General features: G+C 37.9%; 1 protein-coding gene across 1 annotated transcript; it reads left to right on the top strand.

Annotated features, from left to right (window-relative positions):
• The first annotated feature begins 6666 nt into the window (after positions 1–6666).
• On the top strand, positions 6667–21221 carry RTRAF (RNA transcription, translation and transport factor). The gene is made up of 8 exons (XM_068965688.1): positions 6667–6802; positions 8552–8676; positions 11580–11679; positions 15805–15894; positions 16738–16826; positions 18874–18942; positions 20756–20804; positions 20912–21221. Exons 1-8 carry the CDS (start codon positions 6742–6744, stop codon positions 21064–21066), a joined length of 738 nt encoding a protein of 245 aa, XP_068821789.1. The 5' UTR covers positions 6667–6741; the 3' UTR covers positions 21067–21221.
• Position 21222: the final 1 nt, after the last annotated feature.

Here is a 21222-nt window from a genome sequence, read left to right as displayed (position 1 = left end):
AGCATTCATTAGAATATCAAACTTGTCTTTCTAGACAATAGAGACTTCTGTAGAAGTGTTATTAATTTGTTCTGTTTATTGTTTTTGGAAGAATAATTTGAACAAAGAGGTCTAGTAAATCTGCTAAGACTTTTTTAAAAATGTTGCAAATCATGAAAATAACCTTCAAAGAGTAACCTGTATCTCTGATTTGTTGTTTTACTTGATAGTGAGTTGGCCTGGTAATAATATTGAAATTGCCACCTCTGCATTTCTGAAACCATGCAAACTCTCACAGATACTCCAGGCTTCATGAGCCATGTGGTCCCTGTCACAACTCTACCCTTTAGCACCAGAGCAGTCAGTGAGCACATGGTTGTGACTATATTCCAATACCACTCTATTTAGGGACACAAAATTTGAATTTCATATAATTGCCATGTGTCATGAAATAATCTTCTCTTGATTTTTCAACTATTTAAAAATATATAAACCTTCCTTATCCCTCACGTGTACTGAGTACTCTGTCTAGAACAGTCTTAACCCTATGTATTCATGTGGCTAACTCCCTTGCCTTCTTAGGTCTCTACATTTTACCTTCTTTTTTTTTTTTTTTTTTCTCATATTTATTTATTTGGCTACACCAGGTCTTAGTTGTGGTACTTAGGATCTTTAGTTGTGGCATGTGAATTCTTGACTGGGGTGTGTGTGATCTAGTTCCCTGATCACGGATCAAACCCAGGGCCCCTACATTGGAAGCACAGAGTCCTAGCCACTGGATCACCAAGTCCCTACATTTTACCTTCTCTGTGAGGCCTAACCTGACCATCCTCTTGAAAAATGCTGCCTGCATCATTTCCCACCGCCTCTGCCATCCCCGTCTCCCCTCCTTATTCCCCTTTTCTGATTATGACTACCCCATAGAATTTATCACCTCCTAAAACATGAAATAATTTACTTACTTATAATTATATAGTTCATCTTCCCTTGCCAGATGGCAGGCTCTCAGAGGGCAGAGGTTTTTGTGTGAAAGTGCCTAAAAGACTTCCGGGCATGCAGGCAAGATTGAGTAAGTTTGTTGAATAATTAAATAGATGGATTAATGACCTACCAACCCCTTGGCCAACTATTAGATTGGGGTTCAGGTCATTTGATTTAAAAAAATAGTCAATTTCTCCTTCTTGATGTACATAAAGGACAATCTTCAGAAATGGAATTGTCCAAGATTTACTTCCTGTTGGACACTATAGGCCAAGAGACTCCTTCAAATGCAGGGGGAAGAAAAGACAAATTTTTGTAAATAAAAAAGTTGAATGCTTATAATCTTCTATACTTCTTTTCCATAATTAGTTTTAGCCCCTGCTCGAGTCTGGTGGTTCCTGCAGCATTTTGTGTGTCTGAATCCTCTTCCAACCTTCTCACACCTAGGGGTGATGACCAGGGAGTTTCAGGTGGCTAATAACTTTGGGTCTGAAATAGAGAGACATTGTCAGGAGCAAAAAACTTAGTTTTTTGCACTAAGGAGTCAATTCCAAAAAGCAAAATTTAAAAGCTGCTTATCCCCACTCTTTAAAGAAATGCACTATCTGTAGTTGCATTAAGCATTCCTTTATTATTTTCCCTTTGTTTATGGGTTCTGGTCATTTTCCTTAATTTTTGGCTGGTACCTCATTGATTATACAATTAGTATAAACCACAGTGTGTGACTAGGGCCACAGCTCTGATCAAATTTTGTTTGACGCAAAACACTTGGAGCTGATTTTCCTGATTTATTCAGTAAACATCTTATTTGGAAAATATAGATTTTTTCACAGTTCCTCCTTAAAGCTGTATTCTGACCTGATAGCACACTTTGCACTTCTCAAAATTTATCACTTTATAACTCTAGATCATAAGCACTTATTTACATGCATATTTTTGCTTTTATACTTGAACTTCCATGTGTAGAGTCTTCTCTTGTGTTGTTGGAAGAGGGTGTTTGCTATGACCAGTGCATTTTCTTGGCAAAACTCTATTAGTCTTTGCCCTGCTTCATTCCGTATTCCAAGGCCAAATTTGCCTGTTACTCCAGGTGTTTCTTGACTTCCTACTTTTGCATTCCAGTCCCCTATAATGAAAAGGACATCTTTTTTGGGTGTTAGTTCTAAAAGGTCTTGTAGGTCTTCATAAAACCGTTCAACTTCAGTTTCTTCAGTGTTACTGGTTGGGGCATAGACTTGGATTACTGTGATATTGAATGGTTTGCCTTGGAGACGAACAGAGACCATTCTGTCGTTTCTGAGATTGCATCCAAGTACTGCATTTCAGACTCTTTTGTTGACCATGATGGCTACTCCATTTCTTCGGAGGGATTCCTGCCCGCAGTAGTAGATATAATGGTCATCTGAGTTAAATTCACCCATTCCAGTCCATTTTAGTTTGCTGATTCCTAGAATGTCGATGTTCACCCTTGCCATCTCTTCCAATTTGCCTTGATTCATGGACCTGACATTCCAGGTTCCTATGCAATATTGCTCTTTACAGCATCGGATCTTGCTTCTATCACCAGTCACATCCACAACTGGCTATTGTTTTTGCTTTGGCTCCATCCCTTCATTCTTTCTGGAGTTATTTCTCCACTGATCTCCAGTAGCATATTGGGCACCTAATGACCTGGGGAGTTCCTCTTTTGGTATCCTATCATTTGCCTTTTCATACTGTTCATAGGGTTCTGAAGGCAAGAATACTGAAGTGGCTTGTCATTCCCTTCTCCAGTGGACCACATTCTGTCAACACCGAAATCAGATTGATTATATTCTTTGCAGCCAAAGATGGAGAAGCTGTATACAGTCAACAAAAACAAGACCAGGAGCTGACTATGGCTCAGATCATGAACTCCTTATTACCAAATTCAGACTTAAATTGAAGAAAGTAGGGAAAACTGCTAAACCATTCAGGTATGACCTAAATCAAATCCCTTATGATTATACAGTGGAAATGAGGAATAGATTTAACGGCCTAGATCTGATAGATAGAGTGCCTGATGAACTATGGAATGAGGTTCGTGACATTGTACAGGAGACAGGGATCAAGACCATCCCCATGGAAAAGAAATGCAAAAAAGCAAAATGGCTGTGTGGGGAGCCCTTACAAATAGCTGTGAAAAGAAGAGAGGCGATATAAGCATCTGAATGCAGAGTTCCAAAGAATAGCAAGAAGAGATAAGAAAGCCTTCTTCAGCGATCAATGCAAAGACATAGAGGAAAACAACAGAATGGGAAAGACTAGAGATCTCTTCAAGGAAATTAGAGATATCAAGGGAACATTTCATGCATAGATGGGCTCGATAAACGACAGAAATGGTATGGACCTTACAAAAGCAGAAGATATTAAGAAGAGGTGACAAGAATACACGGAAGAACTATACAAAAAAGATCTTCACGACCCAGATAATCATGATGATGTGATCACTAATCTAGAGCCAGACATCTTGGAATGTGAAGTCAAGTGGGCCTTAGAAAGCATCACTATGAACAAAGGTAGTGGAGGTGATGGAATTCCAGTTGAGCTGTTTCAAATCCTGAAAGATGATCCTGTGAAAGTGCTGCACTCAATATGCCAGCAAATTTGGAAAACTCAGCAGTGGCCAGAGGACTGGAAAAGGTCAGTTTTCATTCCAATTCCAAAGAAAGGCAATGCCAAAGAATGCTCAAACTACCGTACAATTGCACTCATCTCACATGCTAGTAAAGTAATGCTCAAAATTCTCCAAGCCAGGCTTCAGCAATACGTGAACCATGAACTTCCAGATGTTCAAGATGGTTTTGGAGAAGCCAGAGGAACCAGAGATCAAATTGCCAACATCCTCTGGATCATGGAAAAAGCAAGAGAGTTCCAGAAAAACATCTATTTCTGCTTTATTGACTATGCCAAAGCCTTTAACTGTGTGGATCACAATAAACCTTGGAAAATTTTGAAAGAGATGGGAATACCAGACCACATGACTTGCCTCTTGAAAAACCTGTATGCAGATCAGGAAGCAACCGTTAGAACTGGACATGGAACAACAGACTGGTTCCAAATAGGAAAAGGAGTACGTTTAGGCTGTATATTGTCACCCTGCTTATTTAACTTATATGCAGAGTACATCATGAGAAACGGTGGACTGGAAGAAACACAAGCTGGAATCAAGATTGCCGGGAGAAATATCAATAACCTCAGATATGCAGATGACACCACCCTTATGGCAGTAAGTGAAGAGGAATTAAAGAGCCTCTTGATGAAAGTGAAAGAGGAGAGTGAAAAAGTTGGCTTAAAGCTCAACATTCAGAAAATGAAGATCATGGCATCTGGTCCCGTCACTTCATGGGAAATAGATGGGGAAACAGTAGAAACAGTGTCAGACTTTATTTTGGGGGGCTCCAAAATCACTGCAGATGGTGACTGCAGCTATGAAATTGAAAGACGCTTACTCCTTGGAAGAAAAGTTATGACCAACCTAGATACCATATTCAAAAGCAGAGACATTACTTTGCCGACTAAGGTCTGTCTAGTCAAGGCTATGGTTTTTCCCGTGGTCATGTATGGATGTGAGAGTTGGACTCTGAAGAAGACTGAGCGCCAAAGAATTGATGCTTTTGAACTATGGTGTTGGAGAAGACTCTTGAGAGTCCCTTGGACTCAAGGAGATTCAACCAGTCCATTCTGAAGGAAATCAACCCTGGGATTTCTTTGGAAGGGATGATGATAAAGCTGAAGCTCCAACACTTTGGCTACCTCATGCGAAGAGTTGACTCATTGGAAAAGACTCTGATGCTGGGAGGGATTGAGGGCAGGAGGAGAAGGGGACGACCGAGGATGAGGTGGCTGGATGGCATCACGGACTTGATGGACGTGAGTCTGAGTGAACTCTGGGAGATGATGATGGACAGGGAGGCCTGGCGTGCTGCAATTCACGGGGTTGCAAAGAGTCGGACATGACTGAGCGATTGAACTGAACTGAACTGAACTTGAACTTCCTGAAAATATCTAACTCATTTGTAGGCCCCACAAATGCTAACACAGTGTTTAATTATAATCTGTTGAAATGAAATTTATATAATTGGCTTACCTCCCAAGAACTTCAATAGTTCCTAGTAGCATGGCATGAAAGAGCCTTCTTGATCAGGTCCTTTCCTCTGTCCAAGTCTCATCATCTGTCATTCTGTCCTACCCTCCAGCTCCCATAAGTTCTAGCCCCCCTGGGCCATGCCTTGCCTTTGTATATCCTCTTCCCTCAAGACAAGTTACCCTTTTGACTGCATGGTGAACTTACCACCTTCTAGTCATAATTTAAGCTTGTTTGTCTGTTTATTGCTTTCTTCCCTCTAGGGCTTATAAACTTCATAAAAGTAGAGGCTTGGTCTCTCTGGCTCACTGTTGTCTGTCCAGTATCTGAAAGCAGATGGGGACTGAATCAGGAAGGATCTTAAATATGATAAGGAGTTTTGATGATTGCTAGAAGGCAATGAGGATATCATTGTTGTGTGGGGGAGTGGGCTGGAGAAGGCAAAACTGGCTCTAAGAAATCAGATAATTAGAGCAAGCAAAAATTATGAAGCTCTGATTTGAGGTAGCAACAGTGAGGTTGGGAAGAGGTGAGGAATTTGAGAGGCAGAACAGCAGGAATCAAGGAACTACTGGATGTTGTCACTGCAGTCAGAGGGAGTAAAGGGTAAGTCCAGGTTTCTGGCTTCAAAATTTCGTGGTGGCTAGACATGTCAGGAACTATCACGTAGTATTACAGTTGTATGTTTACCTTTGGACCACTCCTAACAAGTCACGTGTATGCATACTCAGTCGCTTCAGTCGTGTCCGACTCTTTGCGACCCTACAGACTGTAGCCCGCCAGTGCATGGAATTTTCCAGGCAAGAATACTAGAGTGGGTTGCCATTTTCTTCTTCAGGGGATCTTCCCAACCCAGGGATCAAACCCACGTCTCTTGCATTGGCAGGCGGGTTCTTTTACCACTAGCGCCACCTGGGAAGCCGAAGGAGTCATAAAGTGGTGGTTTGAGTGAGTGAAGTCACTCAGTCGTATCCGACTCTTTGTGACCCAGTGGTCTGTAGCCTACCAGGCTCCTCCGTCCATGGGATTCTCCAGGCAAGAATACTGGAGTGGGTTGCCATTTCCTTCTCCAGGGGATCTTCCCGACCCAGGAATCGAAGCCAGGTCTCCCACATTGCAGGCAGATTCTTTCCCCACTGAGCCCGGAGGGAAGGCCAAGTCATAAACGGACCTTGCTAAAAGTCTTTGTATTAGCCTTGTTAGAAGAGCACCTATTATGTAGGAGGCATATAATTAAATGAATGAATGAATGAATACACTGAAAATACTAAACAGTTTGTATGGTCCAATAAGAGGTATGGCCCATAGCAGAAATTCTAAGGATACTGTTCTTTGCGTGCTGTTATCAAGACCGCGAAGAAAGCAAGCGGTAACTATGTTTCTCAGTTGCTCTCTGCCTATTGTACAACTAGAAAGCTGACAATAAAGTTTATTTAAGCGTCGACGTGCCCCGACGTGGCCCCGCCTCCCCGGCCAGAGCCGCGATTGGTGGGCATTGTCCGGCGGCTGCCGTTCCTAAGCCACGATTGGCTAAGGCCGCCGTCATTTCGGAGCTCCCGGTGCCCGCCCGCCTTCTCGCCGCGTCACCTGTGTCTGCGCCTTCTGCTCCTCCTTGCCTTGCCTCGCCTCGCCTCTCCCGGCCGCATCCCGGGGGACCGGAGCGAGCAGCGGGGACCATGTTCCGACGCAAGTTGACGGCCCTTGACTACCACAACCCTGCCGGCTTCAACTGCAAAGGTGAGGCGGCGGCCCCGGGCCCGCAGCGCGTCCGTGACCAGCCGGCCGCCGCTTTCTCAGCGCCGGCTTCTGGGCTCTCCACCCGGACCGTCCGCGGCCTTGTCTCCCCGGCGCCCCTCTCCTCCCGGCCCCGAATACCTCTGCTTTCTCCCATCCTTCCTTCTCCGCTACCCACTCTTGCCTCGGCATCGCCACTTTCTGCACTTGCTGAACTCCAGACACCACCCCCACAGCCCTCGCCCGCGCCCTCAGCACTCTAGAAGGAAAGTCTTCGCTTTTTAGCCCTTCAGCCCCGTGTTTCACGGGTGATTGGGCGATACCCTGAGCACCTGCTGGGGGTCGGCACAGTGCTGGAATTCGAAGAAAAAAACTGAGTAATTTGAAGACTCGTTCAGGGAACTAAGAAGGGGAGGGATTAGGAATAAGGGCAGTTAGAACCCATCCAGTAGTTTGAGCCCAAGACAAAAATGAAGTCCAAGACAGTGTTGGGGTGAGCGCGTGTATTAACGAGCTAATTACAGTGTGGGGGTTGTGGGGGGGGGAGTTAATAGACGAGCGGGGCGGTTGAATTGTAAATACAAAGGTATTTGGGATTTCACAGCTTGAAACTGTAGAAAGTATTAAGATTGCTACCCACTGCTACTCACCTGCCGCCCACCACTACTTATTTTCTTCCAGAATTCTTGGCCTGTGGTAGATTAAGTTTGAAAGGGATCAAGTAACACCTGGGATGTTAAGACCATTGTGTATTCTCAAGACTTGGGGAAGCCGGAATTTGAACTCAAGCTTGAACTTGAAAATTAAAGATGATTTCCAAGCAGGATGACAGTGTTTTGTCATCTTCTGTAGAAGCATGTCGTCTTACAGAATCTTGTTTTTCTGCTTTGCCTTTTATTTAACAAAAAAGGTTCAGTAGGAATAGAGCTTAGATCTGGTTTTGAAACTTTGAGCCTCAACTTTTTCACTGGTAAAATGGGGATATTACTTACCTCAAAAGCATATGGAAGGATTAAATGAAACCACATACACACTCTTTCATGAATGTGTTTAATGTCCTTAATAGCAAATGACAGTGATAGTTGGTATCCTTGTTGTGATCGCCATTTAATTTCTTGTACTTTATTGTTACTATTAATTTAACCTTGCACAGTCCATTCTCCCCCTTTTCCTCACAGGAACTGAAATAATAACTGACACTTAAGTAGCAAAATTGTGTGCCAGGCACTGTTTTATTGTTATTTTATTAAATCTTTCATAACAAGCCTATGAGGTAAGTCCCCATTTTGTAACTCAAGAATCTGAGGCACAGAAAATTTAGTTAATTAGTCCAGGTTCACACAACCACTAAATTTCTGGAGCCAGAATTTGAATTTGGGCCAGAATATGAACAGAAGTTAATCCAAAGTCTGTACATTCAACTCCTACTTCAAGCAGCTCAAGTAATTTATGATTTTGCAGTTAAAAAAAAAAATTCCATGAGACTATTTTGTGGAGAAGGAAGTGTTTTACCTAGTGCTTCTCATGGGCTTCCCTTGTGGTGGCTCAGCTGGTAAAGAATCTGCTTACAATGCAGGGAACCTTGGGTCGATCCTTGGGTTGGGAAGATCTCCTGGAGAAGGGAAAGGCTACCCCTTCCAGTATTCTGGCCTGGAGAATTCCATGGACTGTATAGTTCATGGGGTGGCAAAGAGTCAGACACGACTGAGCAGCTTTCACTTTCTTGTGATTTATATGGTGTTTTTATTACAGATGAAACAGAATTTAGAAACTTCATTGTTTGGCTTGAAGACCAGAAAATCAGACACTATAAAATTGAAGACAGAGGTAACTTAAGAAACATCCACAGCAGTGACTGGCCCAAGTTCTTTGAACAGGTAATGAATTAGAAAGTAAAATATACCAAGAGCTTGTCTATGAAGACAGCTTTTAAAATAATATAATTTTTCTTTTAAAATAATATAGCTGAATAAAACAGATGTTTTATTTGCAGGGCAGGAAGAGAGATGCAGACTTAAAAAACACTGAATACAGCAGGGGAAAGAGAGGGTGGGACAGATTGGAAGATTAGGATTGACGTATATACACTGCCATGTGTAAAGTAGATACTGGGAAGTCAGTGTATATAGTGCAGGGAGCTCAACTCGGTGCTCTATGATGACCTAGATGGGTGATGAGTGGAATGGGGGGTCGAGTAGGAGGGAGGTCTAAGAGGGAGGAGATATACACACACATACACAGGCATAAGTAAGTCATTGACAGCAGAAACTAACACAACATTGTAAAGCAATTATACTCCAAACAATAATATAATCAGTGTTAGAAAAGCTTGGTTTCAGGGATGTAATTTTTTTTTTAAACCATATTTTTAAAGCATATTCTCTCTTCCTACCAAGCATTCAGTATTAGATAGAAATAGTATGGTGAACCATCAGGCATGAGGGTGGGGGCAGGGGTATAGGGGATAAAGAGTTTGATCTTGATCGAACTAGGGAGCTCTCACAGTTTTAGGTGATATGACTGGACTAGTGTTGCCACTCCTCAGCTTTCCCAACCAATCCCTGGCTTCTCGAAACTGTCAGCATTAAGCTAATGTATCTGGAGAGGAGGCCCTTATCCCCAGTACTTAGATGAGTGCCTGACATTCAACAGAAGGATCTGTTCCTTTCATGAAAATATATATTTATAAGTGTGTATTTGTATACATATATGTTATGAATATAAATGAGTGATTGATAAGTCAGTATTCATTTCTGCATTTTCCCTATAGCAAAATTTATTCAAATCCTCTAGGGCCCTATACCTGACTAGCAGGCTGCCCATTGAAAACAAGCTTTATAGACTATTAACTAATAAAAGTAATGGCACAGTTAGACACTCAAAGAAAAGACATAGTGTAGTCCAAAAAACAAAGAGACTTCTTAATTAAACAGTGACACATATTATATAAATAGTAAAAATGGCCAAAATAAGATTTTTTACATTACATTAACAATGTAGCAGAAATAGTGTTATATTAAAATAAGACATTATTAACATGATTGTAAACTAAGGTTCTCTTGTGTTTGCTTGTATTTAACATATACAGTTCTCCTTTGTTGTGTACAATGGAAATAATACTTTTTAAAAAACAGTATTATCTTATTTTTGTGGGTGGAATAACTTTTTCATTGACCTAATTTAATTTTAGTAACATTTTTGCAGAAAACAGAGTTTTTTTCAAATTAGAATTAAAATTACATTTTACAGTGTCATTATATTAAACATTTTATCAGCTCTGTTACTTTGATGAGATCTTTTCCTTTAAGAATTTAAAAATGATGATGTATGGCAAAACCAATACATACTGTAAAGTAATAATCTCCAATTAAAATAAATAAATTTATATTTTAAAAAAAGAATTTGAAAATGATTTAATTTTTCATTGACTGGAGCAGTGTTTGGGTAGCTAACTTTCTCCTTTTGTGGACTAGGGAATTATGTAAGTTACATACTATCTCTGTGACAATGAGTAAGTTTATTCACCTTTCTGTGGCTCGAGATTTTTATCAATAAATGGGGATAACAGTGGTATATTATCTCAGGAGTGGCATATTGTTAATGAAATAATACCTTCAGCCTGTCACAGAGGTGCCTGGCCCATCGCAGGTGCTATATGTTTGTTGATATTCCTGCTTCTGCTGCTGGTACCACTAGATCATTTTCCTTTACCCTTCAAAACTGTATTTTGAAATTTTTGACAGACTTGTTAAGACTTTGAAATACATGATTAGAATTTTATATTTGCTTTTATCACATTTTGCTTACTGGTCTGCTTGTGTACAAGACGAAACAGAGTTCCGCATGAGGGAGGGTGTTGAAGAATAATAAACTTTCCAATGAAAAAGACCCAGAAATGACAGTAAAGTAGTATAACCTAAAGATAAATATATTGGAACTCTCTTTGGAATGATGATGGCATTGCTTAAAGCATATTTAGAACTTCTTTTGGAATTAGTTTTAGATCAAGAGACATATTTTGAATATTGGCAGTTTTTTTATACTTTCAAGGTGGGTTTGCTTTTTGTATCATGACTAAATCTTGTGAATGAGGTGCTTTTTTTTTTTTTATAAAAGCAGGTGAATAACATTTTTGGTTAGAAAATAAGTTATGGTTAAAAAGTGCTGATTCATTAGGTATCCGCCAAAGGATTTCCAGAAGGTTTGAGTTATAGCATTGTTGTGGGATTAGATTTTAAGCTCCTGAGAGATTTACTTTAAGGACATGCTCATTTGAATATATCGCTTCTGATGTTTATTCAAAACACCGGTGTGTCACATAGCTTACTCTTTTGGAAGCGTTCCAAAATATGAAAGCTAAGGTTTAGATAATAATTGGGTTTTGTTTTTTGATACATATTTTTATTTAACTACTCTGTGTATTGAGACCTAGAATCATATGGTTTAGATTCAGGTAGGTCCCTGATTTCAGTTGTGTAACTGTCAGGAAGTGTTGACCTATAAGCTTTGGTTTTCTCATCTACAAAATGAAGTTACCGTAGATCAGTGACACCCTGTCTGCAATCTGCAAAAGTAAAACTTTCATAAACCATGATGGAAGTACTTAATTTTTTTCCTAAGTAGTGTATGCTTAAATGGGTTATATAATTGCATCAAAGGTTTAGTAATATAAATGTTACAAGAAATTCTTAAGAGATACAAACTCAGGTCTCTTAATTCTACCATGTTTTATTTTGTGACTTTATAGTAACAATGAAGCAATTTTCTTTTTCCTTCACAGTATCTTAGAGATGTTAACTGTCCTTTCAAGATTCAAGATCGACAGGAAGCAATTGACTGGCTTCTTGGCTTAGCTGTTAGACTTGAGTATGGAGATAATGGTATGTTTTGTGGGGAATATATTGTTTTAGAGAGAAAGGGTGGGAAAGGGGGGTAAAAATGTAGGGAACTTGCCCGTTTGTCTTAGATTGTTTTACCTTTGATTCATTTTAAGTTTTGTACATCCTCATCTCACTTTGAAGTATCTGATTAAAATTTTACTTTTTGTTTGTAGTCATTCTGGATTTTCTTTTTTAGAATTTGAAGGTGATGTCCTCTCACAAAGTCACATCACTTCAGTGAATTTGCCGGCTTGGCACAGTCTGGACCTTAGCCTTCAAGTTCACTTTTTGCTACTGGCCCAGAATTGATAGGATTTCAAGTCTTGGTTGCAGCAGCCAGTTTCACTAGAGACTGAAATATACATCTAATGCAGATATGCACTATAAGCCAAAATATATTTATTATTCATGTTTAACATTATTTTACTACAGATATTGATATCATTGGAAGATTTTGAATATTAGTACTTACTGTGAAAATAGTTTTCCAATAAACCATTTTTTCTCATTAGGCCATTTCATTTTGAAAGGCCTGTTAACATCTAAATGTAAGATCCGATTATCTTATTTTATCTCCATCTTCTGCATTTATGTTGTTCTCTTTCTTGCGACTATCAGTTCCAGTCTTAATCATTTGCTTTTGAAGCCTTTTTAATGCTTTTTGTTGTTTAGTCTTTAAGTCATGTCTGACTCTTTGGGAATCCATGGACTGTAGCCCACCAGGCTCCTCTGTCCATGGAATTTCCTAGGCAAGAACACTGGAGTAGGTTGCGAGAAATGCTCCAGGTTTAGTTTCAGTGTCTTTGGCCCCTCTTTTCTTCCCATCCGTCTTTTCCTTTGTCTGCTGTACTTTCATTCTGCATCTCCACTGCTGTCACCCTAACCCTAGCTCTTGTCCCTTCCTCCTGAGATTATCATAACACCTCTCATAGTAGTCTCCCGTCTGGGTCACCCTCTGTTTTCATCCACATGGCCCCCACCAAGCTAATTTTTTAAACATAAATATTTGTTTTAGGATGCTACACTTTGTCTCCAAAGAATAGTTCCTTTTATATGTTCACAAACACCATTGCTTTCCCCTTTTCTACAAAAGGAATTCCAGGCTCCTTAGCATGATATTCAAAGCCTTTAAACTAGTATTCACATACTTGCCACCCCAGCCAAACTACAGTAATGCTGTTGCCTCTTTCCATCTCCTTTTTTCCCCCTTCTTTCTTTGCTTTCACTTTTCCCTTGGCTAATATGCCATTTCAGTCTATCTCTACACATATAAATCCTGTCTGTCCTTGTAAGATCCAGCTCAAATGCCAGCTAGCAGCAATGATACTTCCTTCTTAACTTTCGTAACTTTTACCTCAATACCTTTTTAGATCATTTTCACTTTCCATTTTGCTCGTCTTACTTGCCTCACTAAATTGTAAGCTGATACTCAGCCTTGTTTTCTACATGGTACCTCTATTAATTTCCTGTTGCTGCTGTAACATATTGCCATAAACTCAGTGATTTAAAAGATAGTATCTTACAGTTTCGGAGGTCAGAAGTCCAACACCTGTATCAGGACTAAAGTCAGTTTGTCGACAGGGCTGGTTTGTTTTGGAGGCTCTAGGGGAGAATTCATTTCTTTGTCTTTTCTGTCTTCTGGAGGCTGCCTGCTTTCTGTTCCCTTTGTCTTCGAATCTAGCTGCACAGCAAGTTCTAATCTCTGTAATTCTGCTTTCATTGTCACCTCTTCTCTGACTCTGACCTTCCTGCCTCCCTCTTCTAAGGATGCTGTGATTTCATTGTGCCCACCTAGATAAACCAGGGTAACCCGCCACCCCCAATTTCAAGGTCCTTAATTCAGTCACACCCACACAGTCCTTTTTGCCACATAAGATACCATATTCATAACTTCTAGGGATTGCAGTGTGGCCATCTTTAGTGGGGAGGGAGCAGTCATGATTCTCTCTGCCACAGTGCCTGATGTAGTTTCTTGTGTACAATAGATGTGCTTATCAATTTTAATAAATCCTTGGTACGTGCAGTATATTAACGTAAGTACAGGTATTTCTCAGTGATGGCATGGTTTCTTTTAATGTGTAAAAAAGCTGAGTTTGAATCTGAAACACTGCCCCTTATCAGTAGGAGGCACTGTTGCTCTCTTATGGCTTTACATTGGTGAGTTCATTCTTCTTGACTTTTAAGTTATTTAAAATTTTTATTTTTGATAAATTATGAATTTTTATTATTTATGCCATAATATTTTGTAAAGCCTTTAGCTTACTTGTCAATTAAGGTGGTTAAAAGCTAACTTAAGTTCTTTTAACTTTTTTTGATAATTTCAAATTTACAGATATGTTGCAGGAATAATAAAAAGAATTATTACATACTCAAATTCTGCAGGTGTTATTAACATTTTACTTCATTTGCCTTATCCTTTTCTGTGTATTCGCATACTCCTAATTTTTTTTTAACCATCTGACATTAAATTGTAGATGATTTCTCTTTTACTCTTAAGCACTTAAATGCACATTTCCTAAAAGAAAAAGTCATTGTCTTACATAGCTGCAGTATGCTTATCATAATCAGGAGATTAACTTTGATTCTCTGCTGTTGTCTCTAGGTATTACTCACATTTCAGTGTTTGTCTCAGTAATGTTCTCTACGGCAAAAACAAGCGAATAAAAACCTCCAAAGCAATCCTGGATTGTGTGTTTTGTTCATTCTCGTTCATCTCTTGTGTTCATTCTCCTATACTCTGGAACGATTTACTCAGTCTTTGTGCTTTAGGACAGTGACATTTATTTTGTAGAATGTCCTTCAGTTTGGGTGTGTCTGATGGTTCCTCATGGTTGGGTTGAGAGTTTGTAGTTTTACTAAGAATAACACAAGTTAAGTTGCGTTCTTGTTAAGTACCTCATATTAGGATGCATGTGTTAGTGATACACCTAAATGTTAGTCATTTTGCTGATCACTTGGGTAAGCTTTCTTCAGTGTAAAGTTACTGTTTTCCCCTTTGCAATAAATATGTATCTTATTTTTTTCTTTTTGACTGCACCTCACAGGATGCAAGACCTTGGTTCATCAAACCCCATGCCCTCTGTGGTGGAAGACCAGAGTCCTAGTCACTGAAATTCCTTAGATACATATCTTGGAAAAGAGATACTTTGAGATGATTTCTCTGTGCTTTTCCTCCTTAAATCTTAGCTTTAGTATCCATTTGATGATTCTGGCCTGTGTCAATTATTATAATTGATTATGATGGCCAGAAAGTGTTTTTCTAATTCCATCATTCTTCTACATTTTTTTTGGCTTTCCACTGAAAGGCCTTTAAGAGCAGTTTCCTTCTTACCAATGTATGTTTTTATTCAAATCAGTGTAGATATGTGAATTCTTATTTTACTCAGTGGGTTTTAATTCTTATTTGTCATCGTGTATTTAAATGTTTGTTCCAGATTTGGCTAGTGGGGACTCCTTTCAGCTAACTTCTATCTGACTTGAATTTTAATGCTCTTATTCCCCCCCCCCCTTTTTTTAAAGCAAATCATAAAAGCACTATAGCCAAAGATGGCTTTGGGGCCATTAAATTTAGTGAATTACTATTAAATACTTTTATTTGTAAAAGCTTAAAATGTTATTTTTCAAGTAAAGCTAATAAAATCTATTTATGGAATTGTGCATTTTAAGACTCAAAAGTTTAGCTTTGTGTATCATGGTGTATTTGAAGTGCTTTTTTTTCTAGAAAGCAAAGTTTTTGATTCTGTATACAGCATTCAAAAGAAATTTTGGGAAGAAACTTCTTAGTGAGTTTGTATTTATCCTCATGTGACCTATATTTACCCACTTCCCATTCTTCTACCCCTCCGAAGTTTCAGAGGAAGCTGAAAAGCAGACTTTCTCTCTCAAAATTTAGATACTTTAAGAAACATTAATGAAAAGGTATTTGTGTTGGATAATCATTTTAGCTTAATTAAAAAAATAAACTCACATTGTCTTGTAGAGTTTTTTAATAGCAAAAAGTAATTTTGAATGGATGAGTTGTCTATGCTTACAACCAATTTGGCTTAGTTAAATTCAATAAATAAGCAGTGTTTATTTTACCTTAAGTTGAAGTCCTACAAATTGTATTTTTGCCTATCTTTACAGCTGAAAAATACAACAAGGACTTGGTACCTGATAATACAAAAAATGCTGACAATGCAGCTAAAAATGCAGAGCCATTGATCAATTTGGATGGTAAGTTTATAAATGCATAAAAATTATCAACATTTTTGGTCTATTAGTTTTTTACTTCTAGAATGAAGTTTGGGTTTACTTGGTTTTAGTAGATTTAAGAATGTTTCATGCAGACAGACATTTGTGTTCATATTTTTTATTCTTTATGCTGTTTTTTATTGTTGTGACAGTGTCCTTTCTCCCTTATATAGTTGAATACCTGAAATTTAAAATGCTTTTCTTTCATCTGTCTGTAGTAACTTGGGCATTTGATTTGTATTTAATCATAGTGGTGATTGCTTTCCTAGGTGCAGAAAATATTAAATCTAATGACTATGAAACAAGTGTTAAATTTTTTCATTTTTGTGAGTCCCAGATGTCTTTAGTTCTTTCTCCTTTTAAAAGCATGACGATTCTAATTACTTAGGTTATGTTAAATATTCTTTTACTGACTGATGTTAACTTGTTATTTATGAGTTACTCTTAGGAATTAATAAGCTACTTGGACACTCTAGGGCTGCTGCTCAGAGAAAAGGTTTTGGGAAAACTGTCCTTTGAAGGGAATCTGTGTGTTAAAATTAATAGCTTTGTGAGAAAAGTTAATTAAAAGTGCTACATAAATGGGCCTTGCAGAGAAAGTTACAGGACAAACCTCATGTAAGTTAGTCATTTATTGGGTTGTTCACTTTGGTTAATTAGTAGGAAAATCATTGATCACATCAATTTACCTAATGATGATGCCCCATACTACTTTTGTCAGCATTAATTTTAGAAATTGAGATTTTTTTTGTTATATATGCTTACATTTATGTCTGTAATTACATGCTTACAGAGCTATAAGTTTCCATTTTTAATCTTTTATAGTAAATAATCCTGATTTTAAGGCTGGTGTAATGGCTTTGGCTAACCTTCTTCAGATTCAGCGTCATGATGATTACCTGGTAATGCTTAAGGTCAGATTCATATTTTTGATTCATACATGTAACAATTTTAAAAACTCATTTTCTAAGTAATTATATATTTGTATATAATTTTTAAAATCGTCATTTTCTAAAAATAATTGATATTTAAATCTATGGTTGAATGAGTAAGATGTGGAGGAATGTAGGACATAAACCAGATTTAATTAATTCATTGGTTTTATATTATCTTAACAACCAATATCAAAGTATTTACTGTGTACCTGCCTCTGTGCTAAATCTTTTGCAAAGATGATCTCATGCAGTCTTCCCAACAGTCCTAGAGCTAGTTAAGTGGTATCTTTGTAAAAATATGTATATGAAGAAACAGACTGAATGATAATAGATAAATAATGTTCAAGCTGACACAAAATGATAGTCAGGATTTAAACTAGACACTTGACCTTAAACTAGATACTTGGTCCAGTCTTCCTCCTATCACCCCACCTCTTTTTAATTAGTCCTTCTAAAGATTCATGGTCTGAAATTCATTAAGATCATGGAAAATGCCAAACTAGTAAATGGTGCATTTGGTCAAAAATATATACCCCCAACTCTCTTTGAGGAATGAATGTTTCTGTCCTCCAAGCCCCCCATGCTAGATAGGCCATTCAGTTCAATCCTCCCATCAGGGAATCTGATGGTCTGAAAGATGTCTTATTTCTGAGAGGAAAAATATACTCTTGCTTCAGACAATTCATGTTGAGTAACTATGATAGTCTTGCGGGGGAGGGACAGGGGAGTGGTCTTTAGGATACCAGATTTGGAAGTTATTTTAGAAATTATTATTGATTTTTATGAGAAATTAAAGAGCTTTAAATTACTTTAGGCTACTTTGCAGGAAATTAATCTCACTCTCCCCACAAGAGATTAAGCCATAATTTATTCTCCTTTTTAGAATTATATTAAGTGACAGTTGTGTGAAGGGGAAAGACTATATTCTATTCCTAGATTATTATAATTCTGCTGAATCTGAATGTTAACTTTGATTGTCTCAACTCCAATTGGATGCCAAGAGACAAAAGTTGTTTTTAGTGAAATTTAGCTCTTTCAAAGGCTTGTTCCTTTCTTGGGCAATTACAGAAATTATTTTGGGATGGTTCTACAGTGGTTGTGTCAGCCTTAATCATAAACAGAGAGAGAGGAAAATACTGTATTTGGGATGCTAAAGTATAAGTCAGTTATAATCAAAAACTATAAAATTCTAATCCTAACTGCATGTTTATTCTTTTGAGTTAATTGAAGCAAACAATACATGACGATATGGACATCTTCATAGGTTTGCTAGGTGTGAGAATCAGTACATTAACTGTTTGGCAACTGGACTATGTAATATATTTGCAGTGACTGTTAGATTGGTTTAGTTATTTTTCAAATGTATTTTTCCAGGTTTTTGTTATTAAAAATAATTTTTCACACTTTCATACTTATTTTGGGGTTTTCACTATCATTCACTAAAATTCCTTAAAATCTTTTTGAGTGTGTGCAAGTACATGCATGCACTTGTGTCTGCAGTGATAAAATGTGTTGATAATGAAAAAATCAATGTGTCCTATGAATAATATGAAAAAATTTTACTATAATGAAGAACCCAAGGACAGTATTATACACTACTCTTTGTGTCAGAGATTATGTGTGTAACACACGCATGTGCATATATCCCTGGTGAGCTTGTAATTTGATAGAGACTTTGTGAGTATGTAGAAGGATCTGGTAGCAATAATTGTTTTCTGAAACGATGACTGAGGCTTGGATAGAAAGGAGACCTACTTTTTCACCATGTATCCTTCTTTATTAAAATTTTTTACCACACACAAATTACTTATTTAAAAAAGTAATTGTTATGAACATCATTCCACGTTATTAAATGTTAAAAGTGAAAACTTTCATTACAGTAGCTGTTTTATTTAACTTGCTGGCAGTTTGGTACTGAATTAGGTATTTCTAATTTCATCATATTGAGCATCCTTATTCTATATATTTAGAGAAGAAAAGATAACAGCCAATAAAAAGTAAAAATAATATTTTGGGGAATTTTTAGGCAATTCGCATTTTGGTCCAGGAGCGCCTGACACAAGATGCAGTTGCTAAAGCAAATCAAACGAAAGAGGTACGTTGTGTTTTTTTTAATCTAAGTAAATTCTAAATTATTACTGAGTGGTTTTTTTGGAGTTTGAACTTTGCTTGACAATGCTTGAGATATTCTGTGTTAGAACTACCCAGAGAAAGTACTTCAGCAGGGTTGAATTTGATTCTTAAGCAAATTGTACCCAGTCATTTGAGTGAAAAGTGAACTTCACATTTATCTCACTTCATTACTTTTAAGAAGCTACCAGTAGCACATTTACATCCTACCAGTAGAAAACCACTGTGTGTGCTCAGTTAATTTAAAAGAACTTACCCTTGTGAAATTTACTGGGTTATTTTGACTACTAGAAAACAGGACACATCTCCTCTTTGTTACTCATTAGTTTTCCTTTTCTGCATCACCCTTTTGTTTCTTCAGAGAAATCTCATTTCCTACCATAAACCATGATAAAGTAACTTGTTCATAATTTTAGGGTAGTTTCCGATGGATTGTACCAAAAATCCAAATGTCCCTAAAGTCTTGAGTATGGGTCAGTGTAGACAGTGTCCTCGGGTTAGCAGCTGCAGATATCTGATAATGCCCCTTCCTGCTGCATAGATGAATGTCTTGGTTACAGTCTGTATTCTGAACCCTGGTCCTTCGGTCATGCCTCCCTCACCCTCTAATTCCCCAGTGTCTGTTGTCTTCTGACCTCATCTTTATCAAAGCCCGATAGTTTTGAAAGGTTATTAATGCCAGGGCAGGGTAGTGCCCCTCTGAAAGACTCTCAGTTTCTTTTAAAGGTTTTTATTGGCTTATTAATTATGTATGAATCAGCCCACTGGAAACTAAAGATCAGCTTATTTCACCCCTACTGCAGAACAAACAGTAAGTTGTTTTGGCGTAATAAAATCATTCACCATCATTCAGCAAAACTCTGCCTTTGGTTTGGAAGGCAGTGCAGATAAGGCCATAACCAAATAATCTTTGCTCTTATTTGCCAAGTAAAATTAAGTTTATTTTCAGTGTTCCAAATAAATCCTAACTTCAGTGTCATCTCAGAAGATACTGTGCTACAATAGTAACAGTGGAAGAGTTCTATAGTTTCTTGTTTGCACTCATTCATTACACCGGATTTGGGGCATGAAGTGAGAAGTGACAGTTTAGCATTTGTAACATTGAAAGTATTGACGTTAACTGGTAATGATTTTATACAGTATATAATAAGCAGAAAGTCTAAACTGCCTTCCTTATTTTTGATAGTTGTTGTGAACTTTATATTGTTTGGCATCATACCAAAGATGGTGATTATGATACAGGTGCTGACTGGTTAACTAAATGGTTTAGATTCTGTTCATTTTCCTAGACCATTTCAAAGTAACTTTTAAATAATATATAATCTGATGTCATAACCAGAAAAAAGTTATGTATATTTTAGATTTGTACAGTTCATAAAGACAATATGCTCAAAGTTGAGGAAGCTCATGAATAGAAGTGATCCTGTTGGTTCTGTATACTGGCTGCTCACTGTCACTAAAGTGGGATAAGAGCAGCCCTGTTCAGCCTTTGCTGCATAGCTGTAATGATAGCACTGCTGCAGAAAGGAGCTATGCTTTTATATTGCCTGGTTTTTAAGGATTGGATTGTGTTACGAAACTAGCTTCTTACTACATGGAAAAAAGCCTTTTTTGGGTGGGTTTTTTTTTTTTTTGGTAGTAAGAGAAAATTCTCAGGCACCTTGCCACTGCAGCTAAAAGGGCTAAAATAACAGGCTAGCTAGCTGCTTTTCAGTTTGAGGTAAGGAAATAGAAATGTATAACTATATGTAGTCTGATTTTTGTCCTTTTTCCTTAAGGGCTTGCCTGTTGCCTTAGACAAGCATATTCTTGGTTTTGACACGGGGGGTAAGTGATTTTTAATTCAAACTTTTTAGAGACTTGGTGATTATTTGGGGGAAGTAAGTGAATAAATGCAAAAGTTACTGATTAATCCAGTGTTTCTTATGAAACAGATGCAGTTCTTAATGAAGCTGCTCAAATTCTGAGATTGCTGCACATAGAAGAGCTCAGAGAGCTACAGACAAAAATTAATGAAGCCATAGTAGCCGTTCAGGCGATTATTGCTGACCCAAAGACAGACCACAGACTGGGGAAAGTTGGAAGATGAACACTTTAGGATTTCAGCTTCTCACCTACTTAGTACAACAACTGGGAACCATGTACGCTTTGGCATGTGTTTGGAAATGTCATGTTTTCAAGGGAAGAATCCCAGAAAATTGACTCTGTTCTAGAGATTTACCATCATTGCTTTTTCTTTAATAAA

The sequence above is a fragment of the Capricornis sumatraensis genome, chromosome 2 (assembly GCF_032405125.1).
Source record: "Capricornis sumatraensis isolate serow.1 chromosome 2, serow.2, whole genome shotgun sequence".
In the NCBI taxonomy this organism is placed as follows: Eukaryota; Metazoa; Chordata; class Mammalia; order Artiodactyla; family Bovidae; genus Capricornis; species Capricornis sumatraensis.
This window is presented reverse-complemented; position numbering and strand designations above follow the sequence as displayed.

Excerpts from the sequence above, each read along its gene's own strand:
- RTRAF (XM_068965688.1), top strand. The coding sequence starts at position 6,742 with ATGTTCCGACGCAAGTTGACGGCCCTTGACTACCACAACCCTGCCGGC. Across the intron at positions 6,803-8,551 it reads TGCCGGCTTCAACTGCAAAG|ATGAAACAGAATTTAGAAAC; the intron begins GTGAGGCGGCGG and ends TTTTTATTACAG. Across the intron at positions 15,895-16,737 it reads GCCATTGATCAATTTGGATG|TAAATAATCCTGATTTTAAG; the intron begins GTAAGTTTATAA and ends AATCTTTTATAG.